Raw genomic sequence first — 23190 nt, 5'->3', positions numbered from 1 at the left:
TATTTCTTTTTATTCTCTTGCAAAAATAAATAAATCATTTTAAGATTTTAATACATGGGAATTTAAAGAATTAAAAGAGTATATTTTGGTTATGTTTTTTTCTGAAGGGACCTCTTATTTAAAAAAACAATATAATCCGGAGTTTAAAAGTTTACCCCAGACGGGTTTACTAAAGTGAAAAACAGAAAGTAAAACCTTCAAAGAAGATTACTGATATGTTTCCAAGAAAAAATCTAAAATCAAGTGTAAGTTTTAGATATTCGCGTTTTGTCCAGTTCATTTTTTATGATTATACCATAACTGAGAAATGTCGATCAAAGTAATATCTATCACACATCTGTTCAAAAATCAGTTTTAAAACAGCTGTTTTCAAGAATCAAATTACTAAGTCAATCTGTGTTGAACTATTCTCTTTAGAGAAGTGGACAGGCTTCAACCTACATGTAGGCGAAAGCCTGTCCACTCTTTTAAAGAGAATATATGTTGAACACAAATAAAGCTAATTAATGTATCTTAACAGTGATCTTCTATTTGTCCTTCATTTTTAGACTGGAATAAATGAGAACACAATGAAACTGAAAGAAAAAGAACACATTTTGATGCAGAAGAAGACATTTGATGTTTACTACCTAGGAAATATAGAAAAAATTGCAATAGGAAATTCACAAAAGAGAGACACAGAAGCTCAGCTCATAGACAGAGTGGAGGAAGCTCAGGTACGATCTTATACAGAGGTTCAGCTTATAGAGCTCAGATGGCACCTAACACAGAAGCTCAGCTTATAACATAGAACCTCATCTTATAGAGCTCAGATGACATCTAACACAAAAGCCCAGCTTATAACACAGAAGTTCAGCTTAGAGAGCTCAGGTAACACCTAACACAGAAGATCGGCTTATAGAGCTCAGATAACACCTAACACAGAAGCTAAGCTTACAGAGCTTAGGTAACACCTAACACAGAAGCTTAGCTTATAGAGCTCAGGTAAGGTCTTACACAGAAGCTCATTCTATAGAGCTCATGTAAATCCTAACACAGAAGATCAGCTTATAGACAGTTAGAGTGGTGAAGCTTAAGTAAGATATTACACAGAAGCTCAGCTTACAGGGTGCAGATAACACATAATACAGAAGATCAGCTTATAGACAGTTAGAATGGTGAAGCTTAAGTAAGATCTTACACAGAAGCTCAGCTTACAGGGTGCAGGTAAAACGTAATACAGAAGACCAGCTTATAGACAGAGTGGTGAAGCTTAAGTAAGATCTTACACAGAAGCTCAGCTTATAGAGCTCAGGTAACACCTAACCTAGAAGCTCAGCTTATAGAGCTCAGGTAACACCTAACACAGAAGCTCAGCTTATAGAGCTCAGGTAAGACAAAACACAGAAGCTCAGCTTATAGAGCTCAGGTAACACCTAACACAGAAGCTCAGCTTATAGAGCTCAGGTAAGACAAAACACAGAAGCTCAGCTTATAGAGCTCAGGTAACACATAACACAGAAGCTCAGCTTATAGAGCTCAGGTAACACCTGACACAGAAGCTCAGCTTATAGAGTTCAGGTAAGACATAATACAGAAGCTCAGCTTATAGAGCTCAGGTAACACCTAACACAGAAGCTCAGCTTATAGAGTTCAGGTAACACCTAACACAGAAGCTCAGCTTATAGAGCTCAGGTAAGACAAAACACAGAAGCTCAGCTTATAGAGCTCAGGTAACACCTAACGCAGGAGCTCAGCTTATAGAGCTCAGGTAACACCTGACACAGAAGCTCAGCTTATAGAGCTCAGGTAACACCTAACACAGAAGCTCAGCTAATAGAGCTCAGGTAACATCTAACACAGAAGCTCAGCTTATAGAGCGCAGGTAACACCTAACACAGAAGCTCAGCTCATAGACAGCTAGAGTGGTGGAGCTGAGGTAAGATTTAATGAATACATGTAATCTAAGGTAAGATCTAACATAGCTTTTACACAGAGTTGAGGAAATTTAGCTGAGATCTAAAAGAGAGATTTAGTTTATAGACAGGGTTTAAGAAGCTCTTGTAAGATAAAGGTAGTTTGCTTTACATCAAACTTTTTTTTAAAATTACATGACTGAGGAAATATTGTTTGTGACATTTGAGGAATTATTTTTTTCAAGCATTGGACATTTGTGTATTTAATATATTGTCTGATTCATTTTTTTATTTGGCAGATATCAGGTGACATTCCTATTACTGTAGGAGAAAAAGATCAAGTTTTCTTTACGGTCTCTAGACATGGAATACAAGTCCAAAATAAAAGGACCCAAGTAAGCAACTTGTCTTATTCCTATAATATTATATCATACTCTCTCTATATACACCTACCACAGGACTGCTCTCTAAAGATTAAATAAGTTTGCTGTAAAATTGCATCAACAAGACTTTAAAGTATGATGTTGAAATGGAAATTTTCAATTTGTTTTTTTTTTTTTTTATTTGAATATATTTTGATGTAACAAGGCTGTAAAGATTATCATCTATGCCTTGACTGTCTGTGTTATATATTGTAGGAGGTTCTACAGCGACACCCCCTCCACACAATAGCTGAGGTTGTACAGTATGAGTGTAGCTTGTCTGTCTGTCTACATGTATCTGTGTTTTGTATTGTAGGAGGTTGTACAGCGACACCCCCTCCACACAATAGCTGAGGTTGTCCAGTATGAGGATGGATTCGGTCGCCCTAACATTGCTCTAAAGATAGGACAGCTGCAGGTCAACAAAGAGGTGTTTCAGTGCTTTGTCTTCCAATGTCATAGTGAGGTATGTATGCAAAAAAATATTTGAATTTAACTTTCTTAGGCACTGTTGCATTATATCAAACACTGATGCATTGTTCAATGTTATTCACATATACTGTATTCAAATAAGAGTATACATTTTGACTTCAGTGAAAATTCGAGCATGTTAATATGACAAATTAATTCTATATTAATTTTACTTGTTTGTAGGAATTAGCCAATGATGTTTGCCAGTTGGTTCGCAGAATTTTTGATGCCATAACAGACAAGTCTTGAATCTGATGTCAATTCAAATGAAAAAGTATGAGCCATAATACTCAATACCATTCAATACTGTCCTCCACCCAAGGAGTGTGAAGTCCTAAGTAAGTTGGTCAACATGGACCATCTGTAGCCAGTCAGTGTGGTGGACAAGTAATGGAGACTACGGTTGTATGACAGTCGGCCATGTCATAGTGCTTGCAGAATTCTGCATAAACTAAAGGACATGGAGATCTCCCTCCTAGTCTTGGAATTTTTATTGGAAACATTTTAATTTAAAACTTTGCTTTCAGCTAGTAAATAAAGCTATTGTAAAAATATCTTTGCATTATGTATAAGAGGCCATAAAAAAAAAAAATATTGAAAAGATTTCCTTAGAAGTAAATTCATCTCTCCAATTCTTGCATTCATGATTCAGTTGATTTACTGTAGAAGTACTTTTTTCTGCCTGGTATTAATTTACACTATGTTCGCGGTCACAAATTTTCCCTGGAAATTAGACCTATTGAACTTAATACAAGTACATATGTATAAGGCAAATAAGGAGAGTCTTAAGATATTCGCATCATTTCCTACCAGCGGATTTAACAGAAATAGAGATTCCGCTGAATTATGACCCCGTGGAAAAAAGTATGTCTACAATATCTTTTTATACGCCCGTCTTAAGACGGGACGTATTATGTTATAGGCTTCGTGTCCGTTGTCACACATTTTTCCCTTTCCGGCTCATAACTTTAATACTAATTAGGCCTAGAATTATCAAACTTTGTCATCTGATGCATCTTGGGTAGAAGGTGTGTCGCGCACAAAAAGTAGGTCACTTTGACCTTTAATTAAGAAGATATAGCCAAATTTGGAAAAATCCTTTCCGGCCCATAACTAGAAAACTATAAGACTTACAATCATCAAACTTGGCCAGTTTATGCATCTTAGGTAGAAGGTGTGTCGCGAGCTATTTCAAGGTCACTGTGACCTTTGATTTAAATGAAATTTTAAAACAAGAGGCCCATGGGCCACATCGCTCACCTGAGAAGCGTTGACCATTCTGTTCTCTACCAGATTTCCCCCTTGTTATACATAATGCATCCCCACCCTACCCCACTGATCATAATTTAGACATTTTGAAATCTACACTACCCCATGATCCTTCCATGGGCACACATGTTTCAGCTTTTTTGGCCCATTGGTTCCTGAGAAGAAGATTTTCAAAGATTTTTCCTTTATATTTCTATCTAAAACTTTGATTCCCCATTGTGGCCCCGCCCTTCCCCCGGGGGTCATGATTTGAACAATTTAGAATCTACACTATACCAGGATGCTTCCACATAAGTTTCAGCTTTTCTGGCCCAGTGGTTCTTGAGAAGAAGATTTTCAAAGATTTTTCTTATATATTTCTATGTATAACTTTGATTCTCCGTTGTGGCCCCGCCCTTCCCCCGGGGGTCATGATTTGAACAATTTAGAATCTACATTATACCAGGATGCTTCCACATAAGTTTCAGCTTTTCTGGCCCAGTGGTTCTTGAGAAGAAGATTTTCAAAGAATTTTCCTATATATTTCTATGTAAAACTTTGATTCCCCATTGTGGCCTCGCCCTTCCCCCAGGGGTCATGATGTGAACAATTTAGAATCTACACTACACCAGGATGCTTCCACATAAGTTTCAGCTTTTCTGGCCCAGTGGTTCTTGAGAAGAAGATTTTCAAAGATTTTTCTTATATATTTCTATATAAAACTTTGATTCCCCATTGTGGCCCCGCCCTTCCCCCGGGGGTCATGATTTGAACAATTTAGAATCTACACTACCCCAAGATGCTTCCACGTAAGATTCAGCTTTACTGGCCCAGTGGTTCTTGAGAAGAAGATTTTTTAATGACCCAACCCTATTTTTCTCTATATAATTATCTCCCCTTGCGAGGGGATATGTCCCTTCATTTTAACAATTTAAATTCCCCTTCACCCAAGGATGCTTTGTACCAAGTTTGGTCAAAATTGGCCCAGTGGTTCTTGAGAAGAAGTCGAAAATGTGAAAAGTTTACAGACGGACAGACGGACGGACAGACAGACGGACGGACGACGGACAAAATGTGATCAGAAAAGCTCACTTGAGCCTTCGGCTCAGGTGAGCTAAAAAGATGTGTCTTTTTACTATTCATTTACATATCCCAAATAATGTAAGAGTATTGCACTGTCCTTATTAAAAAAGTGCTAATTCAAGAAAATACTTATTATTTTAAAGCATATACTTGACAGCAATCTATAACAAATATTATGTATGTTAGAAATCCTACCTCTCCCATGAGTGTAATTATCAAACACTGGTCAAGACTCAAGAAGAATTTTGATAACAGAAAATTGCATGTCAAATTAGAGAGAAATTAATGAGTTTTGAGTGTGAGGAGTTCGCTGATAGCTAGAGCATGGTGTTATCTATATCCCTTGAGTATTGAGCAAATGGGTGAGCCTGTTGGATTAAAAATAGCTCTTTCTGGCTAGCCTAAGTTTTAAAATGAATTTGATGAAAAGTAATTAAAACTAATTTGATATTGCATTGTAGACTAATCTTATATTATATAAAATTGTTAATCTATAAAAACTAATTTTATGGGATAGGGTGGAATCACCATACCCATATGAATTTTATATTAAAACCTGTCAGACATTAAATCTCAACCAAAAAAAATCTTTGAGTATTTTATATGTTTTAAAAAAAATTATGGTAGATAGTGCAGACCCATTCATCTGTTGGTATTAATGAGTAGACAAGCACCCAGTTAAAGATTAATTAATGAGTTCAGGCTAGCTGTCTCAATCACTCTGATCAAGCTGTATGATGACCTTTGGGAATTAGACAGAAAAACTGTTGGTTAGTTTATAGCATATGTCATTTGATGGCCAGCCTTTTCTTTTCAAAATTAATTTGGTATAGATTAAGTTGTTAAGACTAATTTGATATTGTTTAATATGATGGGCATTTGACAAGGTCTAACACAACCAGCATAGAAATCCATCAATGATGTAATATTTATTATAATTAATACCTACATCACAGGGGATGGATAAATATTTTTAGGAATGGAAAAATCATGGAAATCTTAGAATCAGGGTTGACAAGATTGCAAGCTAAACTGTTAAAGAAAATTGTAATTTTTTGATGGGCGTATCATGCTGTGGCACGGCACTTTATTATTGTAAGGAGGGGGAACAGTCAAGTAATGGTTACTAAAACCAGCAGTGGTCAACTTCTAATTTGTATATATATTTCACCTCAATTTTGCAAATACACTCTGTACATTGAAGTAAAAAAAAATTTAGGATGGGACCACAATGGAGGATTGTTTTACATTTAAGAAAACAAGAATAATACATAGTAGCTTTCGAGAAAATTTTATTTTAATCTTACCTTAAATATGAATAAAATTGCATGGCACATTGTAACTTCAGCATATTCTGCATAATCAGTACAAATAAGTGCATATGAATCATTATGTATGAGAATCTCCCGACCAAAACCTACATTTCATTGCCCCCCTTTTAAAGTGCATCAGATGCTGCATGTATTTAGAGGTAAAAATACAGTTCAACACAAAAAAAGATATGCCCATCAGGAATTTTAACATAAATATATATAATGTAATACTTCTTGATTTTTCCCTAACCCTTGTACATGTACATTAAATGAGAAGGTTAATATTTGAACATCCAGTGCAATGGAGCCTTTTATAGATTTGTAATGCATTGACTATTTCACTCTTAAGAAGATGACAAAGTCCTAAAAAGTTAATGACCTATCATTTCACAACATATCCATAAACAAGCAAATCAAGTTATATCGTAAATCTGGAAAATTTTGCTGTAGATAAATTTTTAGCAAATTTGCGAGTTCATTGCATTCGCAAAAATATTTTTCTTAAAAATAATTCAACAATAAGAAAATGTAAACAAAGTAGTGGTCATTCGCAAAATTTTGAAACATAAAAATTAATCAACAGCATTTTGACCCAGATTCGCAAAATAAAATTGACATAAAAATTTCCAGATTTACGGTATATTTATTTTGTGAAAATACGTTTCAGTTTCTGCATTATTATCAAATAAAGAAACAAGGGTATTGTAAATCTGCTGTCTTTGATAGTGTTGTGGGCAGCAATTTGACTAGATAGAGTTCATAACCATATCATAGATTAGATAAATGAAATCCTCTATGATCATTTTGTATTGATACGTGCTAACATCATAACAGGGATGGATTGGTGGATAATGTTGATTTTGAGTCATTGATGGAAAAAAGCATATTCATGTACATGTACTCTATATATTAAGTCATATCAGTAAACAACTATACAAGAACACAAAACAAAAAACATGATTTCTGCATATTTTAAAGCACACAACCTTAGCACTTTATCACATAATCATCTTAAAATAATAAAACTTGTGAAATAACACGAATCACAATAAGCAAATTATTAAGCATTTCAAGATTTTATCTCAAAGTGATGCATGAAAGCCACAATCCCCCCCCCATTTCTTCCTAGTTCTGTTTGAGAAATTAATTACTACATTATCCTAACTATTTAAAGGATAAAAAAATATAAATTTACAAAAGAATGGTGGAGTGATGGAGGTATATTTCCAAAACACATTGAAAACACAGAAAAATATTGTAGACACTTCTTAATATAAACATCCTCTGATGCCAGCACCAGGTTAAAATTACATGTAATATATACAAGGTAAAACAAACGTGTAGAATGGGGTTTCTTTATCTGGTTACAAGAGGTCGTTTTTGTCACACAATCCTCTGTTATGTTGGGTAAGACAGGTATGCCGGGACATCACCAATATTGCTGTCAATCTGAGCTAGCTGAGAGGAGATGCCCTCCAGTACACTGTCTATATCACTCTGGTCGTTAGTGGTCATGTCGCTCACAGAACGTCTGAAAAGATGAACAAGATATAATAGTGATTGAAAGAACATGTACATCTTTTTCATACAACAATGTGTATACTGTGAAACATGTTTAATCTGGAGACCCCTGGTTCCAAAAGAAATTGGTGAGCTTTATAGTCAACATTCAGAACAGCTGACTTTAGTGATTTATATTGTACTAGGCAAGGTCTCGGAATAAACAAAATGTGGATTGGACAAGTTTCACTGTATGTACATGATACCTTGTAAATTATATCAGTAGAATTAGACTCTTTAATATGGTACATTCAATATAAAGAGCATTGACTAAGCTCTCTTCTGAAACAAAATATATAAAACATTTTAAATTAAATTGTACAAGATACATGTACATGAGAAGATAAATATGCAATGATCTTCAAATGTCTGAGATTTTTTTTTCACATGTTCTTTTTTCAATTCATCTTTAAGTTCTACATCAATAGCATACATCTTTATTTCAGCTCAATTCAAGATATCCAAGGTAGATTACACAATACTTATCTGATGACACTACTGATTGTATTTTATGAAAAAAATTATACTAGTATTTACCTTTGATACATAACAATTCTTACAAAAGATACTGATATGACAATCAAAATGTCTTAGTCAATGTACTCCAGCATAGTGAACTATTACATGTACTGCCAGTCACCATTGCTAATGCTTTTCTCACATTCTGAAAGCAGTGCTGTGCATTTTCTTTCCCACTGCTCTGCTCTGTTTGCTTATATAGTTTCAATCCAGCAAGCTCACAAGTATTAAGTTAAAACACATTGACAAATGACATCACTGGCCCTCAAGTGCTTTGCCCCTCCACATAAAGACAAGGACATTCTGACACATGTCTGTATTTCATTCATATTCTGTAAAAGCATTGACCACTGTCTTCTATATTTCTGAGAATAAGTAAAATTTCGATTGATGTGTTTAAACATACATGTGTATTCCCTAATTATTTTTTCTGTTCCGTTCAGAGATGTCAATTTTTGGAAAACAATGATCAAATTCCTAGCAAGAATTTTCAATTTATCTTTTATTCAAATACATGCAGGTAATGTAAAATATACCAGTATCTAATTTGGTTTTTGTATTAAGTTTAAAGCCAAAAAATTGGGAAAAGATGAGAATAGAATAGACCAATAAATTGCTGCAATGGTAAATCTCTTAAACATATTAAGTAAATCTCTTTTATTATTGTGATAAACAGTGACATAAAAAGGTTATTTCAATAAGCTCCCATGGACAGAGACACTGCGTATAAGCTCATCTGCTCTTGAGATATTATTAGCGTTTACCATAACAGAAGAGGCCGAAGCTAAAAACTCCAATTCACTATCCAAATCATCATCGATAATAGTGGAACTATCATCATCAATAATAGTCGAAGTGTCACTGATGGAAGGACTAAAATTAGATTGGAGGACATGTTGGATTCATAACTGTTAGCAGCTTTAGGCCAAGATTTAATGAATAGAAAGTTGATTGGGTTTTAGGAGAAAACCTAAGCTGGACCTTGATGCCACACACAGAGATTCAGAGAATCCCTAAGGTAATAAAATAATGTACTGGTAATTGGACTCAGGCTTTCAATAAACTATGCTCATTCAAAATTTAATCAAAATTCTTAACTGTACTCTGCAATAAACATGTCACAAATGATATATTTTGGAGGTCAAAAACATAATATATGTACATCAGTAACTTAACCATATAGAAATAATGAGTGCAGAATAAATAAAACTAAGATATGATGTTGAAAAATTTATATATATTATTATCTTATAAAATGGCACATATTTTATAACCTAGGAATTCTAACAATAAGTATTCTTCTTTTCTTAACTTACGTGTAAATACGGGGTAGACTATGGCGACTCGATAATGTTCCATTGTCAGGAATTACAATGCCTTGCTTCTTCAGAAAATCCAGGAATTTGTCATAATGCTTCTCATATATGAAAGGGCACAAACCTGCAATTACAAATGTCCTCCTCTAAACATGGTAAGCATTGAATCAATTATATAGAAGATAAATATTAAATCGATTAATGTACTTGAAAAACATAAAAATTACCATTTTATATTTAGGTATTTTGTTGCATGTATATACTTATTTATATTTATAGTAAAGGTTGACCATATGTATCAGAACTATAAATACATGTATTTAATTTCTAAATGCCTTTTAAAGCAAGTCTCATCTGCCATAATATCCCCCTACATAATCAGATTTAGTTGAACTTTGGTATCACAAACACCGATATGTCAAATACCATTATTTGATTGGTATTCTGTAAGTATTTTACCCTCAATACCTTGAATCCTCAGATATCTTGAAGTTTTTTCTCTGTCCCTTCAAGTTGGAGATAACGAAGTTTGACGGTATATAAATTTATTCAAATATTTTACCAGTTAGGAGATTCTTCCTCTCTTTGCCATACAGCTGATAAACCTCCTGAAACACTGCCTGGAGCTCACTGGATTTTTTGGGGGAGGGGTCATTGATCTTTTTCAGGAGGGTGGAGAATTTTGCCAGCTCATCCACAGTAAATTTACTTCTCAACTGAAATAAAACAAAAGACTCCTCAAAATCTACACAGCATTACAACATGTTTAACAATATACACACATTTTTTAAAACAAATAATTTAAAAAAAATCATACATGTAATTACAATTTTGATTTAATAAATTAATTAAAAAATAAAAACCTGCACAGAGTACGTATGTAATACATGTACATATATCTCAAATTGAAAAAGTCACTGTTTATTTTTTTTATACACTTTCTCCAACTTGAACAAGCTCTCTTGTGTGGAAAGAAATATGTAATGTCCCTCGTACCTGCTCCAGGTATGATCTCAGAAGCTCTGTTTGAACACTATGACCACTGTGCATGCTGTGTACCGACCCACTGTCTCTATGTCTCTGCTCTGCAAGGTTCGGATGTGACTGAGAAATACTGAAAATACAAATTTAATTGTTTTCAAAAATGTTTTGATAGATTTTTTCCTTTTCTTTATTAGATAAAGCAATGTTTATGAGGAAAATAAAGCAAATAAAAGCAGAAACAAAAATTTGAACACATTAGAATTAGTATTAGAATCCACCAACATCAAAGTTAATTGATATATTAGCTTCAAAGACAAACAATTTCTTGATTAGCTGCACTTAAACAAATTTAAAAAGGTTTAATATAACTCGACAATCATTTGCAACTATCCCTAAGTATTTCAGTGCTAGAGCTGTGTACCCCATAAGAGAGACTGACAAACTTTGTCCTAATGAGGGAGCACAATACAAACATGAGTGCAGGTAGAGATACTATAAATACATTCTAAACCATTTGTTGTTTAAATATTTGAAATAAAATCTACAATATGATATGAGAAGGAAAATAAATAAAACCAGAATATGATTTAGAAGAAGCAAGAGTGTGTTTTTCTATATATGTTTTGATATTACAAAACTTAAATATATACCCTATATGTGTATAGATATTCAAAACATTTTTACCCCACAAGTGTACAAAAAAGAAAAATAAATTTGACAGGAAGTAGAATTTGACATTTTGCTTTACATTAAGTGTACTAAATGACTACATCTGAGAAACAGGTACATGTATTCTAAAATATATAGTTATCTCATTGAGACTTAAATAACCAGCTACCATTGCTGTATAAAGACAGAAGGTGAGAATTAAAACCAACACAGATTCTTACCCCGGGTTGTCCTGGCTCTCCCTGTAAGCATGCAATTCATTGTCATGTCACATAGATCATAAAAAGGTTGTTAATGAAACCATGTTTTAAACAAAAAAAAAAGTATTGTCTAGCAAACATCATATATAGCACTTTAAACATATGGTTTCTTCAGAGAAAGATGTTAAGAATTTAAGGTTTTACAAAAAGAAATGGACAGAACAAATCTACAGCAAACTTTTCTTTCACAAAACATGAAATGGATTTCTGACCTTTGAATATAAAGAACAAAGCAACTAATGTACCGGTACATGACAAGAGCAACACACTCTCACTGTAAGCAACCATGAAATCCTGAGTGATACTTACAATGAATATTTCCGACTATTGTCATTTATGGTGGGCGATCCTGTGGATGAATTTTCTACTTTAAAGATGGCATCTTCCAGAAGTTTGACAACTGCATCTGTATAAATAAGCTGGAAGCACTGGGCCACATCTGAACACACACGCTCTGCTCGAGCTGGGTTGTCACAGTACAGCACTAACAGTGAACATCTCTCGGGGTTTCCTGTCAAAAGGTACAGACTTTATAATTAAGGCTTGTGACTTCTAAAGAACACAACAAATATCAATGATTAGTAGAATTTTCTTTTTTACCATATTTGATAGCTAAAATGTGTACGCCATCATCATTCACATAACAGACTGCTGCTATTTCATGGATGGGAATTCGAATAATCAGATTCTGTAAAGCATGAACAAAAATCTCACTGAATAATACAAGTCAATGAGAAGTACAAAATAATTTCAAATTTTTATCCATATGTGATAAACTATTGCAAAAAAAAAAAAAAAAAGAGAATTAGGATTAGCAAAAAAGATAACAATGCTAACCTCTGTGCCATGGTCTCTGTACATTAATTTGATGTTGTACCGACATAAACTGAGGACAGCATTTCTATCTGCAGACACCAACAAAGGAATCATCTTGTCCATCTACATGCAGCAATTTATTTTGTAAAACAAAGGTCATTGTAAAATTCATTTTTTCTCTTCATTATTCTGTAGTATGTCTTTATTATCAATTACTTTGATGTGTGTGTCTTTTTTGGTTCTCTATGGTTTTATGATTAGGATCATTTAGTTTGCTTAAGGTATTATTTATGTACAACCCCTGTAGGAGTTTATGAAAATTATGACATAAGCAAACATTGATTAAAAAAACCAAAACTAAACATTTTCATAAAGAAATGCTTATTTAAAGTTTGGGATAAGCTAGTGTAAATGTGACAATGGCGATCCAAGTCAGTGTCAATGTGACATTTCAAAATTCTGTTTTTATGGGATCTACATGGATTTCCTGTTAAATTTCTTCAAAATGCCAGCAAACAAAATTAGTATATTTAAATTCACAATGTTACTAAATAAACAGTGGCAAATTAATTTCTTCTTACTTTTTGCCTGTGAAAATAAAAATAATCAAAAATCAGATTTTGGAAATATCATCCTCACTGATACAAACACTAACCTGAACTTGATATTCAGTATGGTCACTGTCTTTGGGGTAGTCAGAATGTGGATTATACCCTGTTGAATTTCTGGACTCGTTTCCAACCTCATAATGGGATTGCTGCAGAAAAGAAGCAACAAAAATTAAAACCATCCCTTAGAAAAAAATACATGAACAAAGCATTAAATTTATACAGTCAATTCTCGAATTATCGCCATTCTATTTATCGCCATTTTCGCAATACATGTACCACCATGATTTCCCAAGAACGTTTTTCCTGCTATATAAAATTCTCTTTATAACGCCAAATTCGCATATCGCCATCTGCCACACTGTTTTCAAAACAAACGTTCATTTTTTTTAAGTGTCAATTATCTCGATATACCGCCACAGGTGCATGTGGTCAGTGAAGCGCATCTAATTGGTTGACGCTATCCATGTTGTAGCATGCAAAGCCGACAAGGTATATGCAATTAAAGAAGAATTAAATAAACAATAATTTAACATGGAGTGTAATAATAATTTTGTTTTCTGTTTTATAAAAATCATTTAGTAACGGCTTTGCCACGTTAAAGCAGTCGTTATTAAATTATGTGTCCGTGAAAAAAAAAATTAATCAAAAATCAGATTTTGGAAATATAATCATCACTGATTTAAACAATGCAAAGGTTTCTTAAAAAATAATTACACGGTATAAATTCTGAACTTTTCATTAACAATAATGCCATAAAGAATTAATTTATTCGAGAATTCATTTAACGTACCATCGGCTATATATTACGATCCATGGAATCCAAATGTTTTTTTTCAATTGGAATCCACCATTCAGACGTGGAAAACGATTTACATGCATACACATGTATTTGTCAAAGCTTTATTATAACTGCACATTTTGTTAATTTAGCGAAATTGTACAAAACCAAAAAACACTTTCAATATATTTTCAAATTTATAAATATATTTTTAACAATATGTACATGTGATGTATATATGTACATGTGATAAATAATTGAAATATGAAACGCTAAATGGTAAAAGAGAGGTTACTCTACTTCCTAAAAGATGGGAAATTCAATTCATCGCCAAATTCATAAGATAATCAATTATAGTACTATAAAACATAAACTTAACGATTTTGAATGCAACACGGTACACTCATAGTTTTAATTTGCTTGTAAGGTCAAATGAAATCAAATGAAGTTGTAATTAATTCATTCTTTCTGTATATAGTGTGGTTCTTATTTTACCTAATAGCTTTATTTGCCGCATATATTAAAAGCATGAACTAACTATTTTAAAGAAAATTTAATGTTTTATGAAAAAGAAACAAAACAAAAAGTTGCATGAAAATTATGTCGTAAAACGCTGTGTCATATTTTTATATATATAGCGCAAGGTTATGATAAAAACCTTTTGTGTGATTATTTTGCTTTTTTCGCCGATTATTCTTATGGTTTACTATGATAAAAGCGTAATATATATAAATACAATTTGTGAAGAAGTAAGAAAAAAAAGGCTTGAAAATCGGGGGGGGGGGTCTCTTCTGACAAAGGTTTGGGCATAATTTTTTTGTTTTGAGAGGCTTTGTTGCATAACCTCTTTCTTCATCCGAAAGACAGATGTTTAAAACTGTACATTTCTGAACGGAAAAGAAACAAGGGCTATTTAAACTGTCAGTCATGTATTTTCAGCATTTATATACCCACGTAAATACTTCACAACTTAAATTTGTTTTGTTTTCCTTTTAAGGACCAACTTTCCACAGGCATCAGCCGTGAGAACCCTATTATGATCTTCTAAGTTCTCCAGGACGAGAAAGAAAAGGAACCATTTCCATCTGGTTTAGAACATATGGATGACTCTGTTTGGGATGTCGGAAACGAGAATCTGACCCATGCGGTCGATACAATCCCTTCCCGGAGAAAAAAGATTAATTTATCTCTTCAACATTTTGGGTTTTTTAGGGGGTAGAAGTTTTGAGGTTTTCCGTTTTTGTTCAGTATTAAATATGAAGCTTGAGGACCAATGTTCTGAATCCATTTGGTCAAACAACGGTTTGGATTCGTTAAACTCGACGTTCATGCAATCCCTCAATTTTTTGTCATATTTGAAAAGTTTCTACTAGTCCTGTTTCTGAACACATACAGGAATATTCTCTTTCATAACTGCTATCTCAGTCGGGACCCAAATGTAAGGAATATGTGTATGGTCATGTTGTAAAGAACTATATGCGGTATATTGCATATATTTGCCCTCACAAATTAAGTCAAGTTTTGAAAACTTCCTGAAATGTGCTGAATTCAATAAATTGTATGAGAAATATAAATTAACAGAAAATATTATAGTGTCAAAGCAGTATATTCACAATTTTTGTTTTTATGACGTCATAAACTAGTCCAATTTTATATCCTTTTTCAGAAAGAGGACAAAATGGACAAAATTTCAACAATTTTAGCTTTAAAATTTATAACTTTGTTCAGGTATTGACATATTTCATTGATATTATCAACATTATATCAATATTGATCCTGAACACACATGCGCTCGGTGACTTTTACTCCAAATATCGTTAATTTTTCGGTAAAATTCAAAAAAACTAAATTTACGTCATGTTTGTGACCATTAGTACATATGGCGTCATTACTTATGAAAATATCCTGTGCTATATATTTTAAATAACTTAATTAAATATATTGTTTATTACCGAATAAAGTTCTTTTGAATTTACCGAGTGGCAGTAAATGATATTAACACGTCTTTAAGATAACTTTGGTATTTCCCTCCCTAATATAAACAGTTAAACTGTTAAATACATGGAGGATATTCAATGTTTTGTAAAAGTTGAATATGGAATTTATTTCACGATAAGGATTTTTGATATTTTCACGAGTGCGAAGCACGAGTGAAAACATCAAAAATCCGTGAGTCTATATGATAATAAGATAATCACATATAGTATAAAACCATAAACTTTCTGATTTTTTTAAAATAAAATTTTTTGATTTTTCCGTTGACTCATAGTCTTAATTTGTTATACAGTCACATGAAATCATATGAAGTTAGCTATATTAAAACACTGTAAACATGGATTTAGCAACATATTTTTGTAATTTTAACCATTTTATTCGCCGTCAAAGTGGTTTATTTATTTTTGTCTATCTTATATTATCAATTCTTTTTTACAGCAATCTTCGTTATGGAAAGGGAAAAAGCACTTCTGATATTAATCACACTGTGACAGATATCATTTGTATCCTTTCAAGAAAATATAATAAATAAATTACAGTATTTCACGGGTAAAAATGTAATAAATTATTTCATTCATTTTATCGTTTTAATTATCATCCAGGTTGCATTTATTTTTTAACCACCAAGAGAAAGAATATCCTTCGCCTGATATATTTTTATAATAATATCGCGGTGTGATTTCTGATAAAACAATTTTAGTGACATGTTTAAGCTGACTTTGAAATATACTTTTAATTTACTGTAATTACTTTAAACATCATGAAAATTTTAATTATTCTAATTACTATGATAAAAGTGGAATATATAAATCAATTTGTGAACATGTATGAAAAAAAGGCTTGAAACTCATGCTCAGAATTGTGCTAATTGCCATTGTTATATTTTAATATTTATATGTTACATGAATTATTGTTAATCAGTTAACTCTTAGGCTTCGGATTGTTCGGGTGCAATTTTTGGATTTCCAGAATTCACCCTCCGACCTACGTTTATAATAAAGTGCTATTCCATCGTTAGCATTTTTATGTTTCATTGTTGCCGGAAAGTTTGTCACTTATTTTCCCCGGTGATAATTTGGTGGAGATATCCTAAATTTGTTTTGCATATATTTTGTAGCAGTTTGATCCTATGTACCATCAACTAAGCGAGTTCCCCCAAGACGACCCATCTTCAACAACACCATGCCAACCTGGAGAAAAGGACTTTACCGCTCCGCCCTAACATCTAACCAGCGCCATTGTCTTTCGCGTCCCCGGATTACACCAGGACCAGCACGAATTTTCTCGACACCAGGATCCATTCCACGGTGCTATAGGTGCGGGAAACCCTTCTTCCACTGCCACTTTTTTACGTGTCCAGCTACACGTTTCGAGTGTTTCGTGCGCGGAAAACATGGTCAATATGAGCAAGTATGTTTCTTTTCTGCAACCACACCTTACCGTTCCTCCCAAAGGAAATCATTTCCAGTGGCGTCCATCGATCACTCAACGATCAAAAAGGATCAAGCCAAGGGGTCAGGACAAGCCTGCTTGAAGACAAACCTGGGAAACCCGTCTGTAGGCTCGTCTGACAACAAGTCAGCAACATACGATTCTGCTGCAGGTGTGTGTTTTTCTCGACTGCTACCAAATCTAGTCCCATGAGTGTTGCTGTTGCGGAGACGCAAAGAAAGAGCATACTTTGTCCGCAGACTAAGTCCGTAAGCAAACGGCGCAGGAATTCGAGAAGAATAAAGGATTAATATTACGATAAAATAGCAGAACGAAGACCAATCAACTCAGCAAAACGTGTTACCAATCAACACCAATTCCTACCGCTTCCTACGACAACCATTCTTTTTACTGAAACCAGCAACACGGTGCTCCGCATTTCAATTCCAGTTGATTCCTGAGACGAGGACGTCTCATTTTCCGAAGCGAGAGGGAATTATCGCGGTGTGATTTTTGATAAAACAATTTTAGTGACATGTTTAAGCTGACTTTGAAATATACTTTTAATTTACTGTAATTACTTTAAACATCATGAAAATTTTAATTATTCTAATTACTATGTGACTCTTAATGTGGAAATTAATTATTTAATCAATTTACTCAACATGTCATGAGTTATTCCATCTAAGCCATCTGACACTCATGCTCAGAATTGTGCTAATTGCCATTGTTATATTTTAATATTTATATGTTACATGAATTATTGTTAATCAGTTAACTCTTAGGCTTCGGATTGTTCGGGTGCAATTTTTGGATTTCCAGAATTCACCCTACCGACCTACGTTTATAATAAAGTGCTATTCCATCGTTAGCATTTTTATGTTTCATTGTTGCCGGAAAGTTTGTCACTTATTTTCCCCGGTGATAATTACTTGAATATTATCGATGTTTTATTTTTAATTTACATGCAAAACTGACAATATTAAAACTATTGTAGTTATAATATTTATTATTCCATTTCAATGTTTATGTATTACTTACGAGGAAAAAAAAATAAAGAAAATATCTAATAGACTATGTAATTTTAAATTATACATATACAAAAGAAAACCGATTTATATAATAATTAAACTGTCCTTTCAATGAGAAGACTCCCACTTTTAAGTTTCTGAATTACATATTATACATTGATAGAATGGCTTTGCATATTAAGTGCATACATACTAAGTATATACTATATTTTAGAATTATACATGCATTTACAATTCTCAGCGAACAAAATATTCGATAGTACAACATCTAATCATAGGCCACTTGCATTACACTCAACAAAAGCCAGGGGAAAATAGGAAAATGTTATTTAAAGTTACTTTCTAAAATTAAAATAAAATAAAGTTTAATCCCGTATTTAAAAGTCAATTTTGGACAAGTCGACATTTGGTATGTCATGTTCTATTTCACATCAATTTCTTTGTTTGCGTTCGCATTAGAGCTAACGGGATAGACTCTACCCGTTATCGTGACGTAATATTTGTCGAGTACTCGGCAGGTGTTTCTGTTGTACAGAGTATCGGTAAAAATGTCATTGCTGTCCTAATTATCCATTGCCCAATCATGACCAGTTGCCACCGATTCTCATTACATGATACGGTGGTTCACATCTGTTTCCAATATAAATTGAATTTAGCGATTCTTTGTCCCTGCTGTCAACGGCACGCGAATGCACCACCTGCCCGCAGTATGTATGTACCGGACTCAGGTAACACACAAGTACAACAAAGGTCCTCGAGATTTCCCACAGTTCCCCTATCAGAAGTAATTAAAAACTGAGGAGTGAATTACCTTTTATATGTTGTTAACGGTTTGCCTGTGTGTAACATACTGCTGCTGAATTGGCGAATTTTTCAACCAGTGCTCATTGAAGTTAATATTATGAAATAATTTAAAGAAATGCCCGATATAAAGTATGGTAAAATTGATCATTTTTTTTATTGACAAAACGTTTATTTTAAGATGTTTTAATAGATAATGACAATCTTTTTATTTACTTGTGTGGCTTTACTGCAGATTCATCTCATATTTACGCCGTGAAATCAATAAATAAGCAATAAATAAAAGTGAAATCAAAACATACTGAAAGTCCAAACACTGATAAAAATTATTGAAACTTCATTTTATATTTTTTTTATTTACTGGGTGAAGACAAAAAATACAGTATTAATTGGGACGTGACAATTCGTTTTCCGATCCTTTATTGTTAACAATAGATAATATGCAACACACAAGTATGCCCAATAAACTAGGAAATTCGTCATAGCATAATTATTTTTACTCAAAATCAAGTGATATTTTTTTTTCAATTTTTCCGTTAGAAAAACAAATCCTTAAGCAACACTCTGACATAGTACTTGTGCTTTATTAGGGATTAAATATTTTCTATTTCCTTTCTCTGACACTAAGGGGAGTCGCCACAACAGCTGTCCATGATAGCGTGCTGTGTACAGCTACTTTAAATAATATTGATCGCTGTCTATTTCATCCCTTCATTGATTGGTAGCCTAGCCGTGGCACACGCCTGTCACACGAATATATTGACTGTGCAAATATCGTGCCCGTGTCAGCTGGGGCGACAGGGGGTGACCGAAGGACACACGGCGATGAGGCTCCCGATCGAGTGAGGATGACGTGTGCCGCGAAGTAGCATAAGCCCAGAAGCCGCAGTCTCCGAGAGTACGCAGAAAATAGTCAATAGTCCAGATTGCATTTGCTGTGGTGTTCCATCAATAAACCAGCCGGGATTTAATCAATACAAGCTGCTGAGACAATGGTCGGGTTGTACTCGCAGCATCAGGACCTTATTCGAGATGGCTGCGACGAGCGATGGACGTGGAATAAGAAGGACAAGTCCCACGAGGTCAGAACTTCGGGGGACGGGATGGAAACTGCCCATTTTCACCCTCACTGGTCCAACGGAACAGCGGGGATACGAGGAAACTGTGTTCTGAACTATGGAATTCATTACTGGGAAATTAAGGTGTCACAAAGGATTTTTGGAACTAGTATGATGTTCGGAATTGGGACAAAAGGTGCAAGACTTCATGTGGACGCTTTTGTGAACATGATAGGAGAAGACCAATGCAGCTGGGGACTTTCACATAAAGGACAGTTATGGCACAACGGAAAAAGTAGACAATACACGAAACCGTTCAAAGAAAACGAAGCCACAGTGGTGGGTATTCTTTTTGACGGAATATCGGGAACTCTGACTTATTTCAAAGACGGCTTATCTTTAGGTGTAGCGTTTACGGGATTAGAAGAAGTGGAGGAACCCCTGTACCCCATAGCAGCATCCACCGCCGCCAAGACCGAGATGACCCTGGGGGTCCGTCGTAGGGGGTACCAGAGTCTACAGGATCGCTGCCGTGTCAAGATTCTGTCCAGTATCTGCAAACAACAAGAGATCGACCACCTGCCACTGCCCAGCAGTATACGGTCCTTTATCAAAGATGCTGCGTGTGTCTAACAAAGTGACATATGTCTGTCAACAAAATTTACCGACTTCATGTATTAATGTGCTTAAAACTGAGTTATATTATTCATGATTTATAGCTATTACTTTTTGTTAGTAATATGATTTTGTTATTCGATGCTTTTAGGGATTCCCCTTTGTTTAGTCAGGGTTTGTTTGAGAGAACAAAGCGTCAGATATTTTTTCTCCATATATCTATTGATTTTTTTCTAAGCCTTTTAGAAGATAGCCATGACAAAATTAATTATGAAAATGTGGGTGAAACCACGTGATACTCTTTGCATAATTTATCCAGAATCAGTTTCTTTGTTGTCATGCAATCGACACTATTACAATGGGAGTTGAAATCGATATGATTCAATCAGCTGTTTCACTTTCACGGTCACCAAATGGTGCGACTGCATTAAGCTTATTATATTTATTTCACGCATAATTTAATGTTCCCGATGGTGCTATATTTGTGTAATTATTTTTTTTCAAATGTCACTATAAATTGTCATATATTGTAGAAGAGCTATGTTGCCAGTCTGGTCCTTTTTTTAAAGTGTGTTATTTACTTGTGTATAAAATATCGGATGAGTAAATCTAGTCATGATTTGTCCATATTTGAAAGAAAGATAGGTTTGCATGTGCAACTGTGCGTATTTGTGTAAAAGTTCCGTATTTATTTGAATGAAAGTGCATGTAAGAAGTTGAATATTGTAGGTATATTTTTTTTCGTTCATGTGTATTCTACTTCCTTTTTACGGGTCGTATGAAATCCATTATGTGAGAACGTGTAAAAGAAGATTTGAAAATCTAAGGGCCGGGCCCATGTGCAATATTTTCTCTTGATATGAGCTAGGACAGAATCAAGTTTTCACATTGATCTCAAGTAATAGATCGTGTAGACTTAGATCCCGTCAAAGTGTGAGTTTTCCCGGATTTACCGAACGGATATCCGGTTTCCGGTTTACCTGAACACTTCCGCCCGATTATCATTTTTATTTTCCATTAGTGTTCATTTAATGTCGATATTGTTGTGATAGAAATTAATGTATTAAATGTCTTATTTAATTTAATTTATTGTATATGTAATAAACATGAACAAATATCAAAAAATTGTCTTTGCTTCCTTAATGGAGAAAGGTTGTCGAATAGTTGTGTCCATGTGTAAAGAAGGTATAGATATGTGTCTTTATTTTCATATCTTGCCTCTTTGGTCACACCCTTTGGATCGAATTGGGGGCTAAGATTAAAGAGGAAATTGAATAACAAGGCGTGCAGATTGCCAATAGTTTCAGATATTAATTATATAAATTAAAAAAAAGTTTTCATCATTCAATTTTGAAATTTATGAAACTAAGATAAAACTTGTCCTTGAAAAAAATCTCGGTAAAAAAAATATTATTTTATTAAAATGCATGATGGTATCCGTGGGATTCGAACCCTAGCAATAAAAATCAGGAGTATCATACTGCTTTGAGACTAACAGGGTAACCACTACGCTTGGGATGTTAAATCATGTTTGTGATAAGACCCTTGCCTTATTGGACTTCAGGTTTTTCTCGGAAAGATGCGTATGTTTTGTCATAAAAGTGCACTTTAAAGGTGTTAAGACACAGATTTAAACTTAATATTTTCTCAAACTTTCTGTATAATATCACGACTTATATATTCCAATAGCATTTCACACGAAAATATAATTAAAAAAAACTTATCTGGAAATTATTGGAACTACGAATTCCGGGACGTGTTTGATCAACACATCTTTTGCACTTTTACATATTTTAACTTTATCCTTAATATTCAAGAAAAGTAGCCATTTTGTTGTGTATTAATGAAAAGCATTACATCTATAATCCAGAAAACCCAAAGTATAGAGATGAAGAATTTAAATTTTCACCATGTTTTTCCACTATAGGCAGTTCGCCCGCCTTGTTCACCCATCTTCGTTTGGTAAAGGATCGTGTTCGAATGATTTATGAAGTTTGCCTGGAAAATGCAAACTTGTAGTGAATATTCTTAAAGCAGTAATATATTATCAATCTTTATGTTAAACTAAGCCTCATCCTAGGGCCTGACCCAAGCGTCCATGGATTTACAACCTTAGTAAAAGGCTGTCGGAGTACTCATTATAATAAAACAAACAGCAGGTCTGCTAGAGACAAATGTTTTTTTAATGCTTCAGTCTTTCTAGAAAGGAGGTGAAAATTAACGTTCACAAATTTACGAGAAACGCACAATCGACGACACACAATGCAAGACGAGAAAAAAATAGAGATAGCATGCAAAAGGTCACCAAAAAGGC

The 23190-nt window shown here is 33.9% G+C and overlaps 3 protein-coding genes across 4 annotated transcripts; 2 read left to right on the top strand and 1 right to left on the bottom strand.

Annotated features, from left to right (window-relative positions):
* The first annotated feature begins 176 nt into the window (after positions 1–176).
* Positions 177–3370, top strand: LOC134283817 (integrin beta-1-binding protein 1-like). Its single transcript, XM_062766294.1, has 5 exons — positions 177–245; positions 549–716; positions 2195–2290; positions 2634–2783; positions 2972–3370. The coding sequence occupies exons 1-5, from the start codon at positions 216–218 to the stop codon at positions 3035–3037; spliced, it is 510 nt and encodes a 169-aa protein (XP_062622278.1). The 5' UTR covers positions 177–215; the 3' UTR covers positions 3038–3370.
* A 3024-nt stretch (positions 3371–6394) lies between these two features.
* On the bottom strand, positions 6395–12702 carry LOC134283829 (cerebral cavernous malformations protein 2 homolog). 2 transcript variants are annotated; one of them, XM_062766331.1, is made up of 8 exons: positions 12578–12702; positions 12341–12428; positions 12050–12251; positions 11702–11722; positions 10824–10941; positions 10390–10543; positions 9828–9951; positions 6395–7963 (listed from the first exon to the last, which is right to left on the bottom strand). In XM_062766331.1, exons 1-8 carry the CDS (start codon positions 12677–12679, stop codon positions 7831–7833), a joined length of 942 nt encoding a protein of 313 aa, XP_062622315.1. In that variant the 5' UTR covers positions 12680–12702; the 3' UTR covers positions 6395–7830. The 2 variants fall into 2 exon arrangements, with proteins under 2 accessions (XP_062622315.1, XP_062622316.1); XM_062766332.1 differs by lacking the exon at positions 11702–11722.
* A 7124-nt stretch (positions 12703–19826) lies between these two features.
* Positions 19827–22001, top strand: LOC134283828 (SPRY domain-containing SOCS box protein 3-like). Its single transcript, XM_062766329.1, has one exon. The coding sequence runs from the start codon at positions 20196–20198 to the stop codon at positions 20892–20894; it is 699 nt and encodes a 232-aa protein (XP_062622313.1). The 5' UTR covers positions 19827–20195; the 3' UTR covers positions 20895–22001.
* Positions 22002–23190: the final 1189 nt, after the last annotated feature.

Source organism: Saccostrea cucullata, unplaced genomic scaffold (genome assembly GCF_032062105.1).
Source record: "Saccostrea cucullata isolate Sc308-1 unplaced genomic scaffold, CSIRO_AGI_Scuc_v1 ctg86, whole genome shotgun sequence".
Taxonomy (NCBI): domain Eukaryota; kingdom Metazoa; phylum Mollusca; class Bivalvia; order Ostreida; family Ostreidae; genus Saccostrea; species Saccostrea cuccullata.
Note: the sequence above shows the minus strand (reverse complement) of the source record. Positions and strands in the feature narration are given on the sequence as shown.

What these genes read in the sequence shown, in the direction of transcription:
- LOC134283829 (XM_062766331.1), bottom strand. Translation starts at nt 12,679, where the DNA reads ATGGACAAGATGATTCCTTTGTTGGTGTCTGCAGATAGAAATGCTGTC. An exon ending in CATTTTAGCTATCAAATATG is followed by an intron (nt 12,252 to 12,340) that starts GTAAAAAAGAAA and finishes ACCTTTTGACAG; the next exon opens with GAAACCCCGAGAGATGTTCA. An exon ending in GAGAGCCAGGACAACCCGGG is followed by an intron (nt 10,942 to 11,701) that starts GTAAGAATCTGT and finishes TTGTATTTTCAG; the next exon opens with TATTTCTCAGTCACATCCGA.
- LOC134283817 (XM_062766294.1), top strand. Translation starts at nt 216, where the DNA reads ATGTTTCCAAGAAAAAATCTAAAATCAAGT. An exon ending in GAAAAAATCTAAAATCAAGT is followed by an intron (nt 246 to 548) that starts GTAAGTTTTAGA and finishes CTTCATTTTTAG; the next exon opens with ACTGGAATAAATGAGAACAC. An exon ending in TCCAAAATAAAAGGACCCAA is followed by an intron (nt 2,291 to 2,633) that starts GTAAGCAACTTG and finishes TTTGTATTGTAG; the next exon opens with GAGGTTGTACAGCGACACCC.
- LOC134283828 (XM_062766329.1), top strand. Translation starts at nt 20,196, where the DNA reads ATGGTCGGGTTGTACTCGCAGCATCAGGACCTTATTCGAGATGGCTGC.